The 25,913-nt window shown below is 36.5% G+C and overlaps 3 protein-coding genes across 5 annotated transcripts; 2 read left to right on the top strand and 1 right to left on the bottom strand.

Annotated features, from left to right (window-relative positions):
• The first annotated feature begins 888 nt into the window (after positions 1-888).
• Positions 889-13,925, top strand: LOC104107428 (ubiquitin carboxyl-terminal hydrolase 2). 2 transcript variants are annotated; one of them, XR_011409812.1, is made up of 6 exons: positions 889-1,037; positions 10,461-10,507; positions 12,488-12,534; positions 12,664-12,766; positions 12,855-13,713; positions 13,759-13,925. XR_011409812.1 is itself a non-coding variant. In XM_070181653.1 (5 exons), the coding sequence occupies exons 1-5, from the start codon at positions 1,007-1,009 to the stop codon at positions 13,629-13,631; spliced, it is 1,005 nt and encodes a 334-aa protein (XP_070037754.1). In that variant the 5' UTR covers positions 889-1,006; the 3' UTR covers positions 13,632-13,925. The 2 variants fall into 2 exon arrangements, 1 of the variants encoding a protein (XP_070037754.1); XM_070181653.1 differs by having other exon boundaries at positions 12,855-13,925.
• Positions 13,926-16,300: 2,375 nt separating this feature from the next.
• Positions 16,301-16,837, top strand: LOC138895741 (uncharacterized). The gene has a single exon (XM_070180467.1). It carries the CDS (start codon positions 16,301-16,303, stop codon positions 16,835-16,837), a length of 537 nt encoding a protein of 178 aa, XP_070036568.1.
• A 5,476-nt stretch (positions 16,838-22,313) lies between these two features.
• Positions 22,314-25,351, bottom strand: LOC104107437 (CBS domain-containing protein CBSX3, mitochondrial). 2 transcript variants are annotated; one of them, XM_009616242.4, is made up of 6 exons: positions 25,218-25,351; positions 24,165-24,427; positions 23,886-23,967; positions 23,111-23,184; positions 22,903-22,963; positions 22,314-22,800 (listed from the first exon to the last, which is right to left on the bottom strand). In XM_009616242.4, the coding sequence occupies exons 2-6, from the start codon at positions 24,420-24,422 to the stop codon at positions 22,658-22,660; spliced, it is 618 nt and encodes a 205-aa protein (XP_009614537.1). In that variant the 5' UTR covers positions 24,423-24,427; positions 25,218-25,351; the 3' UTR covers positions 22,314-22,657. The 2 variants fall into 2 exon arrangements, with proteins under 2 accessions (XP_009614537.1, XP_009614546.1); XM_009616251.4 differs by having other exon boundaries at positions 25,223-25,351.
• Between the last annotated feature and the right edge of the window lie 562 nt (positions 25,352-25,913).

The following is a 25,913-nucleotide window of genomic DNA, read 5'->3' as shown; positions in this document are numbered from 1 at the left end:
TCTTTTTTACAATTTTTTTTGTACTTTTTTATTTTGTCTACAAACAATAATATTGTCTAATATGAAATAAAATTATAAAATCCATTATTAAAAATTTTGTGTACCTAAATCAAGGCTTTACTAGTCTCCTACTAGAGCCACTTGTCCACCCCGGACATTCTCAATCAAATTTATAGAGTCTCACTTAAGATAAGGCAACAATGACAAGAACATTAATGGCAGTGAGTGTGTCACTCAGTTACCAAATATGAATGAAGTTGGTTGAACAATACGTTCATGGTGGAGCAGTAGTGTGTAAATAATTGTTGATCGTCAATGAGGAGCGGCCCAACAGAACTGGTGGCCTAAAACAAAATATATTAAAAAGACCCTGAAACTTCTTTTATAAAATTCATATAATATTGAGACACAAAAAAAAATGTACATGACTTTGATCTAGTGGTGAGAGCGCAACTCATGACGTATGAGTTAAGCGCGCGTCATATGGTATTGAATTCTTCCCTTAAGTGAAAATGATAAAGGGTGAGCCCGTTAACATCGTGTTTTGAACATTGCGACATTTGTCTCGGGGATTTCTTAGTTAGAAAAGATGAGAAACAAAAGAATTTGCTTTTTGGTGTGTGGATCAATCAAATGTGACAAAAAGGAATAGTTAATTTAGAGAATTTAAGTTGAAATTGGAAAGTAAAATAGTGAGATCCATGAAAAAAGACTATACATAAAGGTAAATATATTATTTAATTTAATGAAAAAAATTTATCCAACTAACTCACTCAATCTTACGTCTACTAAATATTAAAAATTATTAAAATTTGAAATATTTTATTAATAATTATATAAATATAAATTATGGACTATATATTATATAATAATATAACAGTACTTGTTATTTTTGGGGCCTTAAATATTTTGGTGCTAAGGCGAGGGCGTCACTTGCCTTACCTTACCCTAGAGCCGCCCTTGATGCTCTCTATGCCCTTTCTCTTGCAGCAGCTGATTAACAGTCATGTCGTGGTGCACTATCGAGTCTGATCCCGGTAAGTCTCCTAACTCTTAGTTCCTTATTCGACTTCTGTCATGGGAATGAGATTTAGAGTAGAAAGAGTAATTCTTGTCACTTTTTTTTTTTCTTTTTAAAAAAAAGAGTAATTCCTGTGTCTTTAGCTGCTAACTGATTTCCGAACATATAATTCACAAAAGGGGGAAAGTAGTAAGAAGAGAATGAAGGGTTAGATGATCAAGTTATCATGTTAAAGGAGAAGAGAAAATAGAAAGATGATTAGGCTATTATATTATTATAGCAGCAATTTATCAAGCTTCAAGTTAAACAAGGAGACATGTTGATAAAAGAAAATAAGGCAGAGTCTTTGTTACTGGGTATCAGCTCTAGTTACATAATTTCACCCTTTAAATTGTGTTTTTCAATCTTCATGTGTTAAGGGTAAAATACCTTACCCCAAAAACAGAAACAAAAATATTAAGATAGTTTTCAAATGCTTTATGCCTGGAATGTTGGCTATGCTAGAAAGATATTTTCCTCTTCTCTAAAGTTATTTTATGTTCCACGCTCTTCTTAGAATACATCTTTTATTGGTTTAGCTTTATATTGCTGCACTGCTGTTGCATGATTACTATAGATGCCCTTCCTGGCTGCTGGCAAAAATAGCTACCACTATTAGTTTTAATTATAGTTATCAATCAGATCATCAACTGTTCACGGGCCTCCAAAAAAATCATCTGATCTCTTTTTGTATTTAGTATTTAGTGACAGGGTTGAAATCATTTTTAAAAATTTAATCTGTGGGAGATTCTGCTGAGATATGTAAAATATTTGCAGTCTTATCAATTTTAAGGTCAGAAAACTAATTGTGGCAAAGCCATCCTTCCTTCTGTTGCATCGTACTGACCAGCTTTTAGCCATTTATCCAAAAAGGTTGCCACTGTTCTTTTCATTTCAAGAACTAATAATTGGCCTTTTGCACCTTTGGCCAATAAAAGTTGGTCTAATCACCATTGCCAACAATCTTGATGTGATTGAAAATAATGTAAACATGACACATAAGTCTTTAGTTGTAGTAGCTAACGCCTTACTGCATATACTGTCTGCTGATTAAGTAAGTCGAACCCATTGAAGCCAGATGAGGGTTTGGGGACTCTTTGGTGATTATTTTTATTTTTGCTTTGCTTTTTCTGCAGAGGTTTTTTGGGCGTGTGTGTGTGGGTGGGTGGGGGGTGGGGTGGGGGATAGGATTGCAGAGATTCATGAGTGACTCAAAGACCATCCTGTGCTGCTTAAGAGGAGTAGAAATAATGCAAGGAAACATTCTTCTTCATCTTTATTCTTCTCGACGATTAGCAACTAAGGGCTCGGGAACTCTTTCATGATTATCTTTTTCTTTTCTTTTTTTAATCAGGATTCTTGGGTGTGTTTAGGGGTGTCAAATGGGCGGTTGGCAGATTTTGGGCCGGTCAAAATGAGCTGAATTGATAAATGGGTCATTGCCCAACCCTGCCCAAAGCTCACTTGGGCTGGGTCAAGATGGGCTAAATAATGGGTCATAACCCAACCCACCCAACTAGTCCTTTGGCAACATCTAAGTGATCTAACATTCATTAACAAAATTTTCATAGTAACCTTTTTTATAAGCAGAATAGTTAGTTTGATTTTTTCTTCATGGATACGTTGATAAACAAGACTCGTTATCAGCTTTATCGATTTTATTTTATTTTTGTAACTTTCACATTTATTTAATCTTTAGCAGAAATTAATATCCCACTATTTCTTCTCCACAATGTTATACTGTGATCTTTGTCTTTTTAGTTTAAATTATTTTCTTAGTTAAAGTGATCAATTATCCAGAACAAAAAATTAGCAATCCTTTCCAGAAAAGAATTTTATACGCAAAACCAATTGTTTCAAAAAAGGACAAAAAGTTAAATCGGAAATTTCAAAACAAAGTGAAGGCTTGGCGGAAGAGTTATATAATTAGTGGTAGTCCAGGTTTCATACTGGTTCAGAAGCTAAAGAATCTCAAAAAGGACATCACACACTGGAACAAAGAGGTCTTTGGCAAGCTAGAGGCCAGAAAGAACAAAATCTTAGACGAGCATCTCTCTCTTGAACAAATTGCTGAAAACAGAACAGTTTCCACAGTAGAGAAATCACAGATGTTAGCTCTACAATAGGAGTATCAACAACTGATAAAGGCTGAAGAGATCTCATGGAGACAAAAATCCAGGTGTTTGTGGTTGAAGGAAGGGGACATGAACACAAAATATTTTCAAAAGATGGCTAACTCTCATAGGAGGAACAACTGTATTGACAAACTCAAAGTAGGATCAGAGATTATCGAGGACAAAGACTCTATCAAAAGGGAAATTCTAGAATTTTATGAGAAACTATACACTGAACAGGAGAGCTTTGGAGACCTTGTGCTGAATTTGAAGGTCTAGCAAGCATTTCAGAAGAGGAGAAAACAGATCTTGAGCTGGCATTTCAAGAGGAAGAGGTCCTAGCAGTAATTAAGTCATGTGCTCCAGATAAGGCTCCTGGTCCTGATGGCTACACTATGTCATTCTTCCAGAAGGCTTGGGAGTTCATTAAAAATGATGTAATGAATGCACTTGATTACTTCCATCAACACTGCTACATGGTAAGGTGCACAAATGCTTCTTTCATAACTCTAATCCCAAAGAAAAAGGGAGCAATTGAACTAAAGGATTTTAGACCAATTAGTTTTATTGGCAGTGTATACAAGATTGCAGCCAAAGTTCTGGCAGAGAGGCTAAAAAGAGTCATGGGGAAGCTGATCTCTAACCATCAGAATGCTTTTATAAAAAATAGACAGATTACTGATGCAACCCTAATTGCAAATGAAGTCATAGATTGGAGGATGAAAAGTGAGGAACCAGGCATCCTATGCAAACTAGATATAGAGAAAGCATTTGATCAACTCAATTGGTCATACCTCATTACTATGCTAAAGAAGATGGGATTTGGAGACAGGTGGATTAGATAGATCAAGTTCAGCATCACAACAGTTAAATACTCGGTGCTGATTAAGTGGAGTCCAGTGGGCTTTTCTCCCTCAGAAAGGCCTAAGGCAAGGTGATCCATTATCACCCTTTCTCTTCATTCTAGCCATGGAAGGTCTTAGCAGAATGTTAGATAAAGCCAAGGAACTACAATGGATCAATGGTTTTGATGTTGGTAACATGACAACAAACTCAGTTAATGTCTCGCACCTTTTGTATGCTGATGATACCTTAATATTTTGTGGGGCTGAATCAAAACAAGTGCTTTACCTTAATATTACCCTACTAATCTTTGAAGCTTTATTTGGACTTCATATCAACATGCTCAAGAGTGTTATATATCCTATCAATGAGGTTACAAATTTGGCAGAGTTGGCAGAAATTTTGTGCTGCAACACTGGCTCCTTCCCAACAACATATATGGGACTTCCATTGGGTGCTAAGTTTAAAGCTACATTCAGTTGGGGCAGTGTGATTGAAAAATTTGAGAAAAGGCTAGCCTCCTGGCAGATCCAGTACCTCTCAATGGGTGGTAGACTTACTTTGATTAACAGCACTTTAGACAGCATTCCAACATATACTATGTCATTATTCCCTATGCCTAGCAAGGTACTGAGACAGCTTGACAAAATCAGGAGGAACTTTTTGTGGGAAGGAAATAGTAAGGAACACAAATTTCACCTTGTAAAATGGCCTAAATGCACAATGCCTAAGATACAAGGTGGACTGGGCATTAAAAATTTGGCTACACATAACAAAAGTTTACTAATGAAGTGGTTATGGAGATACTCTCAGGAAAACCAAGCACTTTGGAAAGAGGTAGTCACAGCTAAGCATGGAGCCCAAAGCCATTGGTGTACAAAAATCTCCCGAGCCTCATATAGAGTTGGACCTTGGAAATACATTAGCAGACTCTGGGATGAATTCTATCAGAATGCCTACTTCTCTACAGAAAGTGGGACGCTCATCAAATTCTGGAAAGATAAATGGCAAGGGAACTGTCTTCTAAAAGATGACTTTCCAAACCTCTATCACATCTCTTGTGATCCTGACTCATCCATTGCTCAATACAGGGAAAATAACAGTTGGAACATTCTTCTTAGAAGGTATATACAAGACTGGGAGTATGAGGAGCTGCTAAATCTACTGTAAAGGGTAGAGAATAATGGAATCAATGTTCATGCAGTAGACAAGCTAAAGTGGGGCAAGTCCAAGGAAGGTCTCTATTCTGTCAAGGCTGGATATACATCTTTGATAGCACAAAATGAAATGGTAGAAAGCTGGCCATGGAAGCTTATTTGGTGAACAAGAGCTCCTTTAAAAGTCACCTACTTTTGTTGGACTGCACTACAAGATGCATGCCTCACTCAGGATAATCTAAGGAAAAAAAGCTTCCAAATTGCAAATAGATGCTACATGTGTCAGAACAATGAAGAAACCAACAACCATTTGTTTCTACACTGTCCAGTAGTTGCAGATGTGTGGAACATGTTTCTCTCACTTTTTGGATTCAACTGGGTCATGCCTCAGAGCACCAAGGAAGCCTTTAGAAACTGGAACACATGAAAAGTTGATAAAACCATCAAGCAAATCTGGAGAATGATCCCTGCTAGTATTTTTTGGTGTTTATGGGCAGAAAGAAACATGAAATGCTTTGATGGTGTATCAACTCCAATTCACTCTATTAAGGCTAGGTGCTTAATGTTTCTTTTTAGTTGATGTGATTGAAAATAATGTAAACATGACACATAAGTCTTTAGTTGTAGTAGCTAACGCCTTACTGCATATACTGTCTGCTGATTAAGTAAGTCGAACCCATTGAAGCCAGATGAGGGTTTGGGGACTCTTTGGTGATTATTTTTATTTTTCCTTTGCTTTTTCTGCAGAGGTTTTTTGGGGCGTGGGGTGCAGGTGGGTGGGGGGTGGAGTGGGGATAGGATTGCAGAGATTCATGAGTGACTCAAAGACCATCCTGTGCTGCTTAAGAGGATTAGAAATAATGCAAGGAAACATTCTTCTTCATCTTTATTCTTCTCGACGATTAGCAACTAAGGGCTCGGGAACTCTTTCATGATTATCTTTTTCTTTTCTTTTTTTAATCAGGATTCTTGGGTGTGTTTAGGGGTGTCAAATGGGCGGTTGGCAGATTTTGGGCAGGTCAAAATGAGCTGAATTGATAAATGGGTCATTGCCCAACCCTGCCCAAAGCTCACTTGGGCTGGGTCAAGATGGGCTAAATAATGGGTCATAACCCAACCCACCCAACTAGTCCTTTGGCAACATCTAAGTGATCTAACATTCATTAACAAAATTTTCATAGTAACCTTTTTTATAAGCAGAATAGTTAGTTTGATTTTTTCTTCATGGATACGTTGATAAACAAGACTCGTTATCAGCTTTATCGATTTTATTTTATTTTTGTAACTTTCACATTTATTTAATCTTTAGCAGAAATTAATATCCCACTATTTCTTCTCCACAATTTTATACTATGATCTTTGTCTTTTTAGTTTAAATTATTTTCTTAGTTAAAGTGATCAATTATCCAGAACAAAAAATTAGCAATCCTTTCCAGAAAAGAATTTTATACGCAAAACCAATTGTTTAAAAAAAGGACAAAAAGTTAAATCGGAAATTTCAGAACAAAGTGAAGGCTTGGTGGAAGAGTTATATAATTAGTGGTAGTCCAGATTTCATACTGGTTCAGAAGCTAAAGAATCTCAAAAGGACATCACACACTGGAACAAAGAGGTCTTTGGCAAGTTAGAGGCCAGAAAGAACAAAATCTTAGACGAGCATCTCTCTCTTGAACAAATTGCTGAAAACAGAACACATTCCACAGCAGAGAAATCACAGATGTTAGCTCTACAATAAGAGTATCAACAACTGATAAAGGCTGAGGAGATCTCATGGAGGCAAAAATCCAGGTGTTTGTGGTTGAAGGAAGGGGACACGAACACAAAATATTTTCAAAAGATGGCTAACTCTCATAGGAGGAACAACTGTATTGACAAACTCAAAGTAGGACCAGAGATTATCGAGGACGAAGACTCTATCAAAAGGGAAATTCTAGAATTTTATGAGAAACTATACACTGAACAGGAGAGCTGGAGACCTTGTGCTGAATTTGAAAGTATAGCAAGCATTTCAGAAGAGGAGAAAACAGATCTTGAGCTGGCATTTCAAGAGGAAGAGGTCCTAGCAATAATTAAGTCATGTGCTCCAGATAAGGCCCCTGATCCTGATGGCTACACTATGTCATTCTTCCAGAAGGCTTGGGAGTTCATTAAAAATGATGTAATGAATGCACTTGATCACTTCCATCAACACTGCTACATGGTAAGGTGCACAAATGCTTCTTTCATAACTCTAATCCCAAAGAAAAAGGGAGCAATTGAACTAAAGGATTTTAGACCAATTAGTTTAATTGGCAGTGTATACAAGATTGCAGCCAAAGTTTTGGCAGAGAGGCTAAAAAGAGTCATGGGGAAGCTGGTCTCTAACCATCAGAATGCTTTCATAAGAAATAGACAGATTACTGATGCAGCCCTAATTGCAAATGAAATCATAGATTGGAGGATGAAAAGTGGGGAACCAGACATCGTATGCAAACTAGATATAGAGAAGGCATTTGATCAACTCAATTGGTCATACCTCATTACTATGCTAAAGAAGATGGGATTTGGAGACAGGTGGATTAGATGGATCAAGTTCAGCATCACAACAGTTAAATACTCGGTGCTGATTAATAGGAGTCCAGTGGACTTCTTCTCCCTCAGAAAGGCCTAAGGCAAGGTGATCCATTATCACCCTTTCTCTTCATTCTAGCCATGGAAGGTCTTAGCAGAATGTTAGATAAAGCCAAGGAACTACAATGGATCAATGATTTTGATGTTGGCAACATGACAACAAACTCAGTCAATGTCTCGCACCTTTTGTATGCTGATGATACCTTAATATTTTGTGGGGCTGAATCAAGACAAATGTTTTACCTTAATATTACCCTGCTAATCTTTGAAGCTTTATCTGGACTTCATATCAACATGCTCAAGAGTGTTATATATTCTGTCAATGAGGTTACAAATCTGGCAGAGTTGGCAGAAATTTTGTGCTGCAACACTGGCTCCTTCCCAACAACATATCTGGGACTTCCATTGGGTGCTAAGTTTAAAGCTACATTCAGTTGGGGTAGTGTGATTGAAAAATTTGAGAAAAGGCTAGCCTCCTGGCAGATCTAGTACCTCTCGATGGGTGGTAGACTTACTTTGATTAACAGCACTTTAGACAGCATTCCAACATATACTATGTCATTATTCCCTATGCCTAGCAAGGTACTGAGACAGCTTGACAAAATCAAGAGGAACTTTTTGTGGGAAGGGAATAGTAAGGAACACAAATTCCACCTTGTAAAATGGTCTAAATGCACAATGCCTAAGATACAAGGTGGATTGGGCATTAAAAATTTGGCTACACATAACAAAAGTTTACTAATGAAGTGGTTATGGAGATACTCTCAGGAAAACCAAGCACTTTGGAAAGAGGTAGTCACAGCTAAGCATGGAGCCCAAAGCCATTGGTGTACAAAAATCTCCCGAGCCTCATATGGAGTTGGACCTTGGAAATACATTAGCAGACTCTGGGATGAATTCTATCAGAATGCCTACTTCTCTACAGGAAGTGGGACGCTCATCAAATTCTGGAAAGATAAATGGCAAGGGAACTGTCTTCTAAAAGATGACTTTCCAAACCTCTATCACATCTCTTGTGATCCTGACTCATCCATTGCTCAATACAGGGAAAATAACAGTTGGAACATTCTTCTTAGAAGGTATATACAAGACTGGGAGTATGAGGAGTTGCTAAATCTACTGTCAAGGGTAGAAAATAATGGAATCAATGTTCAAGCAGTAGACAAGCTAAAGTGGGGCAAGTCCAAGGAAGGTCTCTATTCTGTCAAGGCGGGATATACATCTTTGATAGCACAAAATGAAATGGTAGAAAGCTGGCCATGGAAGCTTATTTGGAGAACAAGAGCTCCTTTAAAAGTCATCTGCTTTTGTTGGACTGCACTATAAGATGCATGCCTCACTCAAGATAATCTAAGGAAAAAAAGCTTCCAGATTGCAAATAGACGCTACATGTGTCAGAACAATGAAGAAACCAACAACCATTTGTTTCTACACTGTCCAGTAGCTGCAGATGTGTGGAACATGTTTCTCTCACTTTTTGGATTCAACTGGGTCATGCCTCAGAGCACCAAGGAAGCCTTTAGAAACTGGAACACATGGAAAGTTGATAAAACCATCAAGCAAATCTGGAGAATGATCCCTGCTAGTCTTTTTTGGTGTTTATGGGCAGAAAGAAACATGAAATGCTTTGATGGTGTATCAACCCCAATTCACTCTATTAAGGCTAGGTGCATAATGTTTCTTTTTAGTTGGCACAAATTGTCCCCTACAGACACCCCTGATAGCTTTCTGAACTTTGTCAGCACCTTGGTCTTAAATTAGCATTTCTTGTATTAGAGCTGACTTAGTTCTTTTTGCTGTATTATCTTTTGTACTACTGCATCTTCTTGATGCCATCAATAAACAAATTACTTCATCTAAAGAAAAAAGAAGATGAAATGCAAAAAAAAGAAGGAAGAAGATACAATTGCAAAACCCAGCTGGCCATAACTAGAAGCAAAAAAATGTAGGAGACTAGGAGTATAAAAAAAGCAAAAACAATACCTGACAACTATTACTTTCAAAGTGGTACTTGAAAAACTGCGCATATTCCTAGAAAAGCTACAGCTACGTAGTACTTGGATAAGTCTAGTTTGACACGGGTTAGGTTAGGGCTAAGTTCTTTTGTGGGTTAAAATGGGTGCAGCCCAAAATAGCCCATTAGGAAATCTGTCATGCCCGACCCATTAAATACTGGGTGGGTTGAATGGGCTTGAGCCAGTTTTGCCAGCCTTAGGTGTGTTACACCGGGTGTGCTACACCCAAGGATGTGTCCTAGTAGTTAGTGAAGTGTGTGCACACATTGAAGATTCAAGTCAAAGCAGAGATTTAAAAACACTAGATAATTTCTTCCCATCTGCTTAGGGCTTGGTGGGAAGATTCACTCGGTACTTGTGCTAGCCTTGACACCATCATTATCCACAGAATGAAAAAATAAGCAAAAGGATTTTTGGGTACGGGTTTTGCTTTTTTGGGGGTAAGGGACAGTGTGCTCTCCAGTAGGAGTGGAAACAATCCAATGTAACATCCTTTTTCATCTTTATTCTTCTTAACGATCAGAAACTAAATTGGGGTTCTGAATCCGCCTGACCTCTAAATTTTAGCCACTGTGATTTTAATGCTGGAAGTATGATCTCCCTGATGCATCTCACTTGGTACAACCTTTGAATGAAAGGTACTGATGTTGCTTGCCTGCAGGGGTTTTTACCGAACTCATACAACAGATGCAAGTAAAAGGTGTGCAGGTATTTTTCGGTTTACTCTCAAAAATTTTACTCTCTTTTCAGTTATGATTTGTTTTCTTTAATTATAGGTGTTTTAATCTCTCTTTTAGTTTGGAACATTTCAAGTGTGGCTATGCAATGAGAACATGCTTTTTGGAGATTTCCTACTTTTCATTTTTCTTATAAATGTGATGATCATACATCACTTTTGCAGATATTTCTTATGTACATGCGATTATGGACTTAATCTATATTTACTCGTTATATACCGAGATGTATGTAATGCGACTCAATGGAGTCTGTTTTTAATGACGGTGGTGTCCAGGCCAGTTTACGCTCACCTCGACTATTCCACCGAGTACCTGATATCTCCTACTAGTACAAGTACCGGGTAACTCTGGCCACTAAGGCATAGGCAGACTCAATGGAATCTTTATCTTTGCTATTATCACATTTTGTTATGAGGCAAATAGTTGGCTTGTATATATTTTAAGCTTAGGAATTTCGAGCAATCGTTTCCTTTGGTCGGTGGTGAATACCTTTATGCTAGAACTTAAAAGAAGGAAAAAAGCATATAAGCTAGAAAAGGAAATATATAAAAAGGTAGATATTGACGTTTCCCCCTTCCATAGTGGTTTTAGCATAGCTTTCCACTTTCCTATCCTGTATTACTATCACTTTTAGCTTTAAAACTAATCTACAAAAGACACACATGATGCTGAAAGGAATTTTCATAACTCCACGAGCGAGGAGTGCCACACATGAGGAGCGCTAAAGAAAGCAATGGGAAGCAACTGGCTTAGTTACGGTTTTATCTAAAGTTCGGATGCATTTTATTGATGATACATGTATATAAAGTGTAAATAGTTCAGCACGAACATACATTGAATTAAAGTGTGGTTTGTGGTTCCTGGAGGGCGTTGGAGCAAAAAAGAACAACTATCCCGATCCGATTGAGTAACCCTTCAGTCATAATCACTTTTGTTTTTGATAAGGTAAAATATTTATTAACAAGGTACCAAGATGTCCAGTTGTGTCCTTTGTACCTCATTAGGCTGTAGGTTAGGTTGTAGGAAGCTAGTCTGGTAGTGATTTGTCTTAGGATGTTAGTGACTCTTGTTGTGTCCATATTACTCCATTGCGTCTGTAGTACTGTGCCATTATTACTGCTTAGTGTTATTGTTTTCCTCTCTGTTTCCTGGTTATTGTGTTGCTGGTGTTATCTTTCTGGTTTCTTTTGATGTTACTGCTGTATAGTCTCGTTCCATCTTCTTGTGCCGAGGGTCTATCGGAAACAGCCTCTCTACTCCTCCGGAGTAGGGGTAAGGTCTGCGTACACACTACACTCCCCAGACCCCACTTGTGGGATTTCACCGGGTTGTTGTTTTTGTTGTTGTTGTTGAAGGTACCAAGATGATACAATAAAGTTACAGAAAAACATCCCAAATTACAACATCAATAAACTATTCTCCCCTCCTAACACCTCGAGGGGATTAGGTGCAGATCTTACTGCCTGTCAGGCTTCCTGGCAACAGCAGTTTGCTATTTTAATAAATGATGTTATGTAATTACTGGAAACTAGATAGGATTCGTTCATTTCATGCCATACCTGGTTTAAAGCTAAAATCTGCAAATTATGGAAGAATAATGTTGGTACTTAATTCATTTCTGCGCAACCTGTGATTCTGTTGTATGATGAATATAAAGAGGAAAAAAACCAAGAATTAGCCATGATTGGAGGAGCTTTGGCTAATTTGTCCATCATTCCCCATCTTTTGGACTCTCTTTCAACATATTTGTGGTTATCTCAGTTCTATATGAAGGGGGTTTCTGCCCTTTCAGTAGAAGCTGATAAGTATGATTGATGTGCTTTTCTTGTGAGATAAAGCAAATGAAAAGCTGAGGATTGGGAAGGGTGGGATGTTAAAATGGTCAGATAGCCACTTATTTTTGGGTGATTAATTTTTTTTTCTCTTCTCATGCTATTTCATGTTGAAACAGGTTGAGGAGTTGTATTCTTTGGATCTTGATGAGCTCAACAGTCTTAGGTAAACTAATTCTGCCATGTTAACATTAATTGTATGATTGTGCAAACAGTTTATTCTCAGAAGCTTCAAGCTCGCGTTTCCCCAATTCTTTCAAAAGGAAATAATACTTAATCTTATGATTTTTCACAGGCCCGTGTATGGCTTGGTATTCCTTTTCAAATGGCGTCCGGGTGAAAAAGATGATCGCCTTGTGATCAAGGATCCAAACCCAAACTTATTCTTTGCTAGTCAGGTCAAATGGCTTTACATGATATGTGTGGTTAAACTAACGGAAGTTGCTTAGCACTATGACTTGTAACTCTTTTGATGACGTGAAGCAGGTGATAAACAATGCCTGTGCTACCCAAGCAATCCTGTCAATTCTCCTGAACAGTCCAGATGTTGATATAGGCCCAGAACTATCAGCACTAAAAGAATTCACAAAGAATTTCCCAGCAGAGCTTAAAGGCTTAGCTATCAACAACAGTGAAGCAATTCGCACAGCCCATAATAGTTTTGCAAGACCTGAGCCATTTGTGCCTGAAGAACAGAAGGCTGCTGGAAAAGATGATGATGTATACCATTTTATCAGCTATATACCTGTGGATGGTGTGTTGTATGAGCTCGATGGATTGAAGGAGGGACCAATCAGTCTTGGGCCATGCCCTGGTGGGCAAGGTGATATCGAGTGGTTGCGCATGGTGCAGCCGGTTATTCAGGAACGTATTGAGAGGTATTCCCAAAGTGAAATAAGATTCAATCTGATGGCTGTAGTAAAGAACAGGAAAGAGATGTATACCACTGAGCTGAAGGAGCTTCAGAAGAGGAGAGAGCGTATTCTGCAGCAGCTGGCTGCATCGCAGTCGGAGAGAATGGTGGATAGCAGCCAAGTGGAGTCGCTCAATAAATCCTTATCAGAAGTAAATTCTGGCATAGAAGCCGTTAGTGATAAAATATTGAGGGAGGAGGAGAAGTTCAAGAAATGGAAAACTGAAAATATCCGTCGGAAGCACAACTACATACCCTTTCTCTTCAACTTTTTGAAAATTCTAGCTGAAAAGAAGCAGTTGAGACCTCTTATAGAGAAGGCGAAACAGAAAACCACCAATCCTAGGTGAATTTGTTCACTTTTCACAGGCTAAACAATGTCGTATTTTGGTGAAACTTATGTTTAATCTCCGGATTATCTCTGATATTTCTCTATTGCTCTCTTTCACGATTTACCGTCTCATTTACGTTGTTAACTGAATTTGCCTCTTTGAGAGCTGCATGCTCTCCAGGCTAAGTTTGAGCATTAATTTGAACTTCTGATACATGCTGAACAAAATGCTATCTGGCGTTATATTCCTTAATTCCAGTTGGCAAGTTCTAGAAATTCAGTGATTGTTAATTGAATCTTTTTATGTTTCTTATCAGTCAGCTACCACCGAAGTAGGGTAAATGCATTTTGTTTGCTTAAATTTCCTTGTTTCCATAGCGTCCATTAAGTGATAAAAGAGGCAGGGAGTGCATCTTCACCTTGTTTTCTCGATAGCAAGTATATTACTTATTCCAGACTGAGTTAATAAATATAAGCACGAACACAATTTGAAAAGGCAAAACTAAATGGAGTACGGTTTGTAATGGTTGGTTGTTTTAAAGCAACAAAATGATAGCAATCAACAATTTTAGGTTTTACGAACAATAATTTGGATAGAATAATAGTCTAGCACAAATGATTGTGTTGAAACACTAACTCTGGACTTGAAATTCTTTTAGAAGAATTCATCATAAACACTTTGACAGTCGTAAAGCATTGTAATTAATCTTCATGAACAGACAAATTAAGATTAAATGTGATAAATAAAAAACTTGAGACCTGTGGAGAAATGATTGAAGTTGTTGTCTTCAAAAGTCATATTTATTTCTCTTGTAACTTTGATGTGCTTTTGACATATTTATAGTTGTGGAGAAGTGACCGTTTTATGAGTCTTTCCGCTTGATTTGACTGGTTCAGTTGAATCGTAACTAATCATGTTGAATATGTTATTTAATTGGCTGAAACATGTTGCTTCGGATACTTTGAACTTTTCACTTGTATTTTATTGACTTGGCTTATTATATTGGCCTTGCATTTGACCTGACACAAATTTTGCTTATCATATTAGTAAAGTTTAAAACATAGAAGGAAGAAGCATCCAAATGGAAATTGGGAGAAGGAAATGTGCTCACATACTAGATGGCATGATAAAAGAAAGATATTGATCCATGTATTTGGACATAATTAACTTCCATGTATTTATATTCAGAAAAATTTAAATGTTGGGTTTTGCTTTCACGAGTACTTCTCAAGACGTCAACTAGGTTATTTGATCAAAGCATCACATCTGTAAAAAGGAATATCCAAGTTTTTCTTGGATAAAAATAAAATTGTATACTTCGAAAGAGACTCGGGGAATGTGTATGATTGAGGTCTGTAATACACCTAATTCGAGACAAATATGGTTTGAAATGTGACAAACTACCCACAATTTTGTATGAAGACAATGCAACATGCATAACTCAATTGAATGGAGGATTCATAAAAGGAGATAGAACAAAACACATTTCACCAAAGTTATTTTTCACACATGATCTTCAAAAGAATGGTGATATCAGTGTGCAACAGATCCGTTCAAGTGATAATATGGCTGATTTGTTCACCAAATCTCTACCGACGTCAATCTTCAAGAAACTAGTGTACAAGATTGGGATGCGAAGGCTCAAGGATGTGAATTGATGCTCTCATCAGGGGGAGTTAATACGCGGTGTACTCTTTTTTCCTTACAAGGTTTTGTCCCACTGAGTTTTCCTTGCAAAGTTTTTAATGAGGCAACCAAAAAGCGTATTCCTAAACATGTGTACTCTTTTTTCTTCACTAGGAATTTTTTTTCAAATAAGGTTTTAACGAGACACATTATCTATGGACATCCAAAGGGGAATGTTATAAGAAATATCAAATTATGGTGGATGTCTACTCTTCCTCCATGATCTTCATCTCAAATGCTTAATGACATATTCAATGACATATTTTTTGTGTTTAATGACATATTCAATGACATATTTTCTGTGTTTAATGACATATTTTCTTCACTTTTCATGCCTATATAAAGGCCTTGTAATAGATAGGAAAATACACACAATTGAAGAAGAAATAAGAATCTCTTCTCTCTTTCTCCATATATCTCTTAGCTTGTTTTTCCTTGTTCCATATTATTACTTTGAGTTATATTTTATAACACGTTATCAGCACGAGACTCTACCGTTTCAAGAAGCTCTTTGAGAAAACTAAGGTATAACTTTTCTCCTCTTTTAATTATGACTCATATTATGAAAAGAAAGTTCGTTGCCCTTGAAATTTCGGGCAAGAACTATATGACATGGGTGTTGGATGCTGGAATCCATTTAGATGCAATGGGTCTTGGAGACGCCATTAAAGATAAAAATAAAGCATCTACCCAAGACTGTGCTAAGGCCTTGATTTTCTTGCGCCATCACCTTGATGAAGGGTTGAAGATAGAATATCTCACAGTCAAAGATCCATTTATTTTGTGGAATGGCTTAAAGGAAAGATATGACAACTTAAAGTTGCTCACTATTCCACAAGCACGATATGATTGGGCTCATCTGAGGCTCTAAGACTTTAAGTCTGTTTCTGAATATAATTATGCGATGTTCAGAATTACTTCTAAATTGAAACTCTGTGGAGATACTATCACTGATTATGATATGCTTGAAAAAAATATTCACAACGTTTCATGCCTCCAATATGGTCTTGCAACAGCAGTACCGAGAGAAAGATTTCAAGAAGTATTCTGAGTTGATTTCTCTTCTTCTTATGGATGAACGAAACAATGACTTGCTCATGAGAAATCACGAAAATCGACCCACCGGGTCTACACCATTGCCTGAAGTGAATGAGGTGTATTCCCATTATTCTAAGCGTGGAAAAGGTCGTGGCCCTGTTCGTGGTCGTGGTCGTGGCCGTGGCCAAGGAAAAAATTTTCCTGGTGTTAATCACCCCCAAAAGAAAAATAACCACCAAAAGTGGAAAGGGCCAAGGGCAAATGGTTCAGAAACTGAATGTTATCGTTGCGATGGAAAAGGGCATTGGGCAAATATTTGTCGCATACCAAAACATTTGGTTGAGCTTTATCAAGCATCTCTAAAGGATAAAGCTCCTGAAGCTAATTTTGTCTATGACAATGAATTTGACACCCACTTGGATGTGACAGATTTTTTTGAACACCCTGATGGAAAAATAAACCACTCGATCGGTGATGAATCTATGATTAAAGATGATTGAGTATTTTGATTTTTATGTTTTCCTATTCGTAATAACTAATGAATAAACATCTTGTAATATTTATTGCACTTAATAATACTTCTTATGTAGTTTTTAAAAATATATGTATTTCCTAAATTTCATAAATTTCACAAACAAGGAGTAATATCTAAGTAATTAGTGTCCTAGTCTCACTGATCTTTTAATTCCTATTGATTTTCCTTTACGTTACTTTAATTCTCTTTAAGAAGATGTTTACAAGCACCCTAGAACAACTTTTGTTACTTCACCCTTAATATTTTTTTTCATGTACTTATAATTATATTATTTTTGCTGCGTAATTATTTGTATAATAATTAGAATTTACTAGAAAATGCATTAAAAGGTCACTATTAAATTATTGGTTTAACTTTATTTCTTTTCCTTTTCTCTAAAAATACTAATATTTATTCATATACTTCTTTTGTATGCCAAACCATGGGAAGCAAATATGGATATCTTTCAAAGCAAACTTGGATCAAAGTTCAATTGTAAAAATATTTGCTTAATTGATTCATGTACAACACATATAATATTTAAAGAGAAGAAATATTTCTCTCATTTAAGTATGTGTAATGCAGATGTTACTACAATTTCTGGTAGTAGTAATCTAATTGAAGGCTCTGGAAGAGCTAATATAATTCTGCCTAAGGGAACAATACTTATCATAGAGAATGCAATGTTATCCTCCAAGTCCAAGAGGAACTTGTTGAGTTTGAAAGATATCCGTCGAAATGGATTTCATATTGAGACAATAGATGAGAATAATCTCGAATATCTCATCGTTACCAAGAATGTCTCTGACCAAAAAAGGGTTATTGAGAAGTTTCCATCTTTATCTTGTGGCATGTATTGGACAAGAATTAGTGCAATTGAGGCACATTCTATCATAAACTAAAAGATTTCTAATTCCAATACTTTTGTACTTTGGCATGATCGATTGGGACATCCTGGATCAATTATGATGAGACGAATTATAGATAACTCAAATGGGCATCCATTAAAGAATTTAAAGATTCTTTTAAATAATGAGTTTTCTTGCACTTCTTGTTATCAAGGCAAGTTGATTATTAGACCATCACCAACAAAGGTTGGGATTGAGTCCCCTGCGTTTTTGGAACGTATACAAGGGGATATTTATGAACCTATTCACCCACCTAGTGGGTCGTTTAGATATTTTATGGTGTTAATAGATGCATCTTCTAGATGTTCTCATGTGTGCCTATTGTCATCTCGCAACCTGGCGTTTGCAAAATTAATGGCACAAATAGTTCGATTACGGGCACAGTTTTCCGATAATTCAATTAAGTCTATTCGACTTGATAATGCTGCTGAGTTTTCATCCCAAGCATTTAATGATTATTGTTTATCAATTGGGATAAAAATGGAATATCCTGTAGCTCATGTTCACACTCAAAATAGCCTTGCAGAGTCTTTGATTAAACGTCTGCAATTGATAGCAAGATCGTTACTCATGAAAACGAAATTATCCACTTCTGTTTGGGGTCATGTCATTTTGCATGCAATATTGCTAATTCGTCTCAGACCGATGAATTATCATAAATATTCCCCGTTGCAAATAGTTTTGGGTCATAAACCTAATATATCCCATCTAAGAATTTTTGGATGCGCTGTATATGTGCCTGTAGCATCGCCATATCGCACCAAGATGGGTCCCCAAAGAAGATTAGGAATATATGTTGGGTTTGAATCGCCCTCCATTATTCTCTACCTCGAAATATTAACGGGAGATTTGTTCACTGCTCGATTTGTAGATTGTCGATTCGATGAGGCATTTTCTCCAAAATTAGGGGGAGAAATTGGTGAAATCAAACGGAAAATTTCGTAGAAAAATCCATCATTATCTTATCTTGATCCACATGCCTCTATTTGTGAAAAGGAGGTGCAAAAGATTATCCATTTGCAGAAAATAGCAAATCAAATGCCAGATGCATTTACGGATCTGAAAAAGATAACGAAATCACATATCCCTACAGAGAATGTTCCAATCCGTATTGATGTCCCTGTTGGAAAATCTTCTAGTGTCATAGCTAATGAGTCAAAAGAACGCCTAAAGCATGGCAGACCATTGGGTTCCAAGGATCAAAATCCTAGAAAAAGGAAAATAAATAATCAAGATGACACTACGAAAGAGTCTCATAAAGAAACCCATGATTTAACCAATCCTGAAATTCATGAGGATATCGATGAGTCTGAGACTCAAGAAAATAAGGAACTATCAATAAATCCAATTGATATTGAGACAAATTTGAATCGATTGAATATAGTGATGGATTATGTATTTGCATACAATATTGCATCTAGCATTATGCAAGATAATGAGGATCTTGAACCTCAATCTGTTGGAGAATATCGACAAAGACGTGATTGGCCAAAATGGCAAGAAGCAATCCAATATGAGTTGGATTCACTTGCGAAACATGAAGTTTTTGGGTTTATAGTCCAAACACCTAATAGTGTTAAATTTGTTGGCTATAAATGGGTCTTTGTATGTAAAAGAAGTGAGAAAAATAAGGTACAAAGATATAAGGAACGCCTTGTTGCACAAGGATTTTCACAAAGGCCTGATGTCGATTATGAAGAGACGTATTCTCCTGTTATGGATGCTATAGCGTTCCGTTATCTCATTAGTCTTGCTGTCCATGAAAATCTTGACATGCATTTAATGGATGTGGTTACATCCTAGCTATACGGCTCACTTGATAATGAGATATACATGAAAATTACCGAGGGATTTAAAATGCCTGACGTACATAATTCAAAGTCCAGGGAAATATTTTCAATCAAATTGCAAAGATCTTTGTATGGTCTAAAGCAATCAGGAAGAATGTGGTATAACCGCCTTAGTGAATATTTATTAAAGGAAGGTTATATAAATGATTCCATTTGTCCATGTGTTTTTATAAAGAAAACAACATCGGAGTTTGTTGTACTTGCCGTATATGTTGATGACATAAACCTTATTGGAACTCCTACAGAACTCCAAAAGGCAATTGATTATTTAAAGAAGGAATTCGAGATGAAAGATCTCGAAAAGATAAAATTATGTCTCGGTTTGCAAATTGAACATTTGGCAAACGGGGTTTTTGTTCATCAATCTGCCTACGTAGAAAAGGTATTGAAACGGTTTTATATGGATGGAGCACATCCATTAAGTACTCTGATGGTTGTTCGATCACTTGATATGAATAAGGACCCGTTCCGACCTCAAGAAAAGAATGAAGAGCTTCTTGGTCCTGAAGTACCATATCTTAGTGCAATTGGTGCACTAATGTATCTTTCTAACACTACAAGGCCTGACATAACTTTTTCAGTTAATGTCTTAGCAAGATATAGCTCTGCTCCTACAAGGAGACATTGGAATGGAATCAAACACATATTGCGGTATCTAAAAGGGACTACCGATATGAGCTTATTTTATGGTAATGATTGCAGTCCCGATCTTGTTGGTTATGCCGATGTTGGGTATTTATCTGACCCACACAAGGCTCGATCTCAAACTGGCTATGTGTTTACATGTGGAGGCACTACAATATCTTGGCGATCGACTAAGCAATCAATCGTGGCTACTTCATCTAATCATGCTGAGATAATTGCTATTCATGAAGCAAGCCGAGAATGTGTATTGTTGAGGTCTGTAATACACCTAATTCGAGACAAATGTGATTTGAAGTGTGACAAACTACCCACAATTTTGTATGAAGACAATGCAACATGCATAGCTCAATTGAAGGGAGGATTCATAAAAGGAGATAGAACAAAACACATTTCACCAAAGTTATTTTTCACACATGATCTTCAAAAGAATGGTGATATCAGTGTGCAACAGATTCGTTCAAGTGATAATATGACTGATTTGTTCACCAAATCTCTACCGACGTCAACCTTCAAGAAATTAGTGTACAAGATTGGGATGCGAAGGCTCAAGGATGTGAATTGATGCTCTCATCAGGGGGAGTTAATACGCAGTGTACTCTTTTTCCCTTACAAGATTTTATCCCACTGGATTTTCCTTGCAAGATTTTTAATGAGGCAACCAAAAAGCGTATTCCTAAACATGTGTACTCTTTTTCCTTCACTAGGAATTTTTTTTCTAATAAGGTTTTAACGAGACACATTATCTATGGACATCCAATGGGGAGTGTTATAAAAAATATTAAATTATGGTGGATGTCTACTCTTCCTCCATGATCTTCATCTCAAATGCTTAATGACATATTCAATGACATATTTTCTGTGTTTAATGACATATTCAATGACATATTTTTTTCACTTTTCATGCCTATATAAAGGCCTTGTAATAGATAGGAAAATACACACAATTGAAGAAAAAATAAGAATCTCTTCTCTTTTTCTCCATACATCTCTTAGCATGTTTTTCCTTGTTCCATATTATTACTTTGAGTTATATTTTATAACAAAACGTACACCAATACATGCATAGTCATGTGACTTTTATATCCATATTTATCACTTAAATCGTAGACAAGTGATGTGTTTTTAATGTATAACTCTTGGGTTAAATTATTTAACTTGGTCCAAACATCAAGTGCAAATATATATTTGCGATGTTACGAGTGATTGACTAAGGGGATAAACACTTACATTTACTGAATTTTTACAATAAACCAAATATTTAATCTAAGCCGTTAAAATTAAAGTGAATATATATCACTTAACTATAGTTAAGTTTACAAAAAAACTAATGCATAATACCATGTAAGCTGAAATATATAACATTCTTGATTGATTGAGACAAAACGATTCCCTCAATACAGCTTAACTCCGTCAAGCCTGTACGAGTAGTGAAGAAGTATAGAGCACTTTCGTTGGTTGTTAACCAACGGAAAGCATGAGAGAAAAAAAGATGCACAACCTTCTTTGCTTGCGCATCTTCTCTTATGATATTTATTGAAAATTCGAGCCTTTGATACTATGTGCCTACTTATTCAGGAAGGGGCTTTGGGCCCTACTACAAGACATTTTCAAGAGCTTTTCGTATGAAGTTTACCTGGTCAATAAGAGGGGGTACTTTTAATGAGAAGAATATCAGAGAGCCTTCTCCTTGCCTTGCCGAGTTTTGCTTCTGATCTCTCTCTGAGTCTCTAGTTCGTTATCTTCTACTACCGATCTTCTCCCTCTGCTGCTATCGGATATCGACCTAAGATACCAGACCAGGTGCGAGAGGCAGGCAGGGATGATCTTACATTCATTTGCTTGGTTTAAGCAGGAGTGTTGATATTTTAATCTTTCTAAGAACATTAAAGCTATGAATAAATGCTCATGGGAATATAACAAGTTTAATCCTTTAAACGAGATGAAAAGCCTTGAATCTGGTTTGAGAATTGACCCATAATCTTAGAAGGTTCATTCCCAAAATCTTACAATGATTTAAAAGCTTAAGGAACAATTTTGAACTTAAAGATATCAATGCCCATTATGGAAAATATTTCTATCTTTGAAAAACAAAGGAAGGACAATATGCTCAGAGCAGTATGCCAATCTAAATCCCTTGAAAGAGATCAACCTTCAAGTTTTGGTTGAAGAAAGTGGCATCTTTAAACAACTGCGAATTACATGCAACCATAATGGAAAAAAGAAAGCTAGTGCAGACTGTATCTTATTGATCCCAAATTGGTAGCCCACATCCATAGGCGACCGTCATGCTAGAGAAGATGTAAGGAAGTCAACATTTACAAGATTAAGGGTTGTCAACTCAAACATCTTTAAACTGCAAACATAACCCTTGCAGTCACCCATCCATTTATCTGTCGTCATCATCTAGTAACCTCCTTGTATGAAGGCATTCAACCGGTTCAGCTCTTCCCTGTGCTCACTCACGACAGCGCGGACAACATCTCCAATGGACACCATCCCTATCATACCTGTCTGATCAATGACTGGAATGTGCCTGATACGATTATCTGAAAAGTGATATTGAAAACTATGTAAACCTATCTGCTGAACTTCAATGAAATAGATTTAGAATGGGAAGGAGGTTTGGGAAAAGTTGCAGAAAATAGCACCTGTCATCAATTGCATTGCTTTCAGAACTTTGGTGTCTGGTGTGACAGTGATGAGCTTGTTCTGCAAACCCACATGGACAAAAGTTGGTCATGTTATGCATTAATAATGCACTGAATATAGAAGTGCTTGGCTGGGAGCAAATTTTATATGCTTCAGCATTTTTTCTTTTTTCCTTTTTTCTGATGAGAAGGGGCTTCTGAGCATTACCTCCTCCGTCATGATGTCGCCAACCTTTGTTGATTTGGATGATCTTCCTTGTACTATGATTTTCCGCAGATAATCTGGTTCGAGAAAATTAATGAGAAGGGGATAATCAGAACAATCATGGAAGTGCTTTGCGTGTCTAACTGTGTGCAACTCTATGTATTTACAACTAGTAAGTCCAACTTGAAAATACCAGACAGCAAAAAATGTAACTTAAAAGCTTCCATGCCTGTAGCTTACTGTTGCATTATTCGTATATACAGTTCCTGAAGTGAACAGAACTAGAAAATGAAAGAAACAGACAATGATGAGGAATTTACAAGTCACCGAATATCAGTAACCTTCCCCAATTCTACATTCATGCAAATGCTCCAACACCAAAGCAATCTTATTTTTTATAGCTTCCATTCACATGGTCACAGAGAGATTCTTAAATTGCATGTGGACCCCAGTAACTTTTATAGCTTACATTCACATAGATCAAACAATAATCCTCTGATGATTTATTACAATAATAAAAAAAGGTCGCTGCTGATATCCCGATAATCATAGAGACAAGGTGAATTTTGTGACCGAGAAAGGTCACATTGCCAGTCATAGAAAGACCACAATATATTTGAATTGTCCAGAGGATCCAACATTTCTTGCAGCATTTATCTTTAAAGACAACTATGATGAGCAAAATTTGAAAACATGATTGCCGAACAAGTTCAAAATCCAATACTAGTGCAGGAAATTAAGGAAGCAGCATCAGAGGTATTTTGAGACAATTGTTTACCTCTTTCCGTAATAATCCCAGCAATTGACTTATTTTCCCCAGGTTTCACAACCACCAACGCTCCTACATTGTGTTGTGTCATCTGTATAGCCACAAAGAATTTGTTTTAAGTTCCCACTACACAAGCATAATGCACAAGTGCGCATCTGACTCATAAATGGATAAGAATTACACATTGTTCTTAGCAATATGGTTTGGTTGCACAATAAATACATAAAAATGCAACATTAACTGTGTAAATGGTTAGATGCAAGGGCAATGTACAGATGATTTACTGACCGATTTCACAGCATCGTAAACAGAGTCATCAGTAGTGCACCAGAGCCAGGAGCCATCAGCACCTTTACCCTTGCCTTTCAAAATGTCAGCTATTTTGGTGCTTTCAAAACCATGTTCTTCTATACGAGCAGCTGAAGTTGTTTCATGACGTGCAAATATAAGTGGCTTCGCTATTGGATTCACCAATCGGACATGTCGTAGAACAGCGCTCTTGAGGACACTTCCATGAGAAATGATTTGTTTGAATCCTCCTTGCATTTTGCCTATTATATTAGGACAACAACAACATGATAAATTCAGATATGCAATATAACAACACTGTCTAGCTTTAATGACTTGTACGCTCTAGAATATCAAATTGATCCAATAGAATCTTATATATTATAGTACAAAGTGATAGCCCTAGGATCTGCAAATATTCAAAGAGTGTCAAACCCATTTCAACAATAGGTTTTAACAACATTTTTATAAAAAAAAAATTGAAGCACCGTGCAAAAGATCCACCAAATCTGGGAAATATTGAACAAAAAGAATTTCAGATTTTAGATGTTTCCTTTATCTAGAGTCATTCGTGTAGACGTGCTCTATTTTGTAATAGTAAAAACCACTCACTCAATCAAGTCCACCATAACCAAAACAAACATTTCATATTTAACCAAAATCAGAAGTGAAAATAATAGAAGCAGTTTTATCTTCTTCACTGAACAAATCTAAAGATATCATTGTCAAAGACGTTTCTCCAGATTTGTAAAAGAAAGATAGCATGTACCATTAAGAAAAAGATCACTGTCCTGAGAAGAAGAAGAAGAAGAAGACAAGTGGATATATTGATCAGAAAAGAAATCCAATAGGCGCCGTCAAAAGTCAAGCTGTTATTCACTTAACAGGGAGTATTTGTTATTCATTTCAGAGTCTAGCATGTTCTGATACTGAAATCCATAGATCTTCCTTTGTTTTTCCTCAACAATTAATATTGAATCAAATACAGAAAACAAAAGGAAGAGCATTCCACAAAGATATAAAAAGTCTTAAAAGATTTATGAAGAAACTCACCTCACCTCACTGGTATTGAGTTGTGCTTCGGAAGAAAATGAGGGTTTCGAGAACAATTCTTGGAGTTTATCCAATTGTTATACTACTACTACTACTAGTGTAGCAGAGTGGGGGTGGGGTGGGGTGGGGTGGGGGTGTCCTATACTAGTACGTCAGTGTCATTTGTAAAGGAAATCGGGCCATACACTTTGTATTTAGCGAGAATATCGTGACCCTTCACCTTTCCACCAGTCACTCAGTCACCTTCAGCGCCCCTTGGCCCCTGCTTGGATTTAAGAAAATAATTCTCCAAATACTGATGATTTTTTATAAGTATAAGAAAGAAAAAAAATTCATATTATTTGATTGAAGATTTTAAGTAATATACGATTTTATGCATGATACAATGTGTGATAAGAATACACATATTGATATTACTTATAAAATTAACCGTATTTAAACACAAACAATATTAAAATATGAAATTTTTACATGATATTTCGCTAGTTTTGGCCATAGATTCCCAAATTTATTGAAAAATTTGATTTGGGTGAAGTTTGGTTTGAAAATGAAAATGTGTTTGGACATCAGTTTTTAAAATATATTTCCCAAATTTATTTTGAAAAAACATGAAATATGACTTATACCCACAAGTTTTAAAAACTATCACAAATACCCAACAGTATCATTATCAATAACATTCATTGTATTATCGAC

The sequence above is a fragment of the Nicotiana tomentosiformis genome, chromosome 7 (genome assembly GCF_000390325.3).
Source record: "Nicotiana tomentosiformis chromosome 7, ASM39032v3, whole genome shotgun sequence".
NCBI classification, from domain to species: domain Eukaryota; kingdom Viridiplantae; phylum Streptophyta; class Magnoliopsida; order Solanales; family Solanaceae; genus Nicotiana; species Nicotiana tomentosiformis.
The sequence above is the reverse complement of the archived record's forward strand: the minus strand, read 5'-3'. Positions and strand labels throughout refer to the sequence as shown.

Bases quoted from the DNA above. Each gene is read 5' to 3' on its own strand.
- LOC104107428 (XM_070181653.1), top strand. From the start codon at position 1,007: ATGTCGTGGTGCACTATCGAGTCTGATCCCG. The intron at 10,508-12,487 runs GTATTTTTCGGT...ATGTTGAAACAG, and splicing joins TGCAAGTAAAAGGTGTGCAG to GTTGAGGAGTTGTATTCTTT. The intron at 12,767-12,854 runs GTCAAATGGCTT...GACGTGAAGCAG, and splicing joins ACTTATTCTTTGCTAGTCAG to GTGATAAACAATGCCTGTGC.
- LOC138895741 (XM_070180467.1), top strand. From the start codon at position 16,301: ATGGTCTTGCAACAGCAGTACCGAGAGAAAGATTTCAAGAAGTATTCT.
- LOC104107437 (XM_009616242.4), bottom strand. From the start codon at position 24,422: ATGCAAGGAGGATTCAAACAAATCATTTCTCATGGAAGTGTCCTCAAG. The intron at 23,185-23,885 runs GTAAACAATTGT...TTCTCGAACCAG, and splicing joins TGGGATTATTACGGAAAGAG to ATTATCTGCGGAAAATCATA. The intron at 22,964-23,110 runs GTAATGCTCAGA...GTGGGTTTGCAG, and splicing joins GCGACATCATGACGGAGGAG to AACAAGCTCATCACTGTCAC.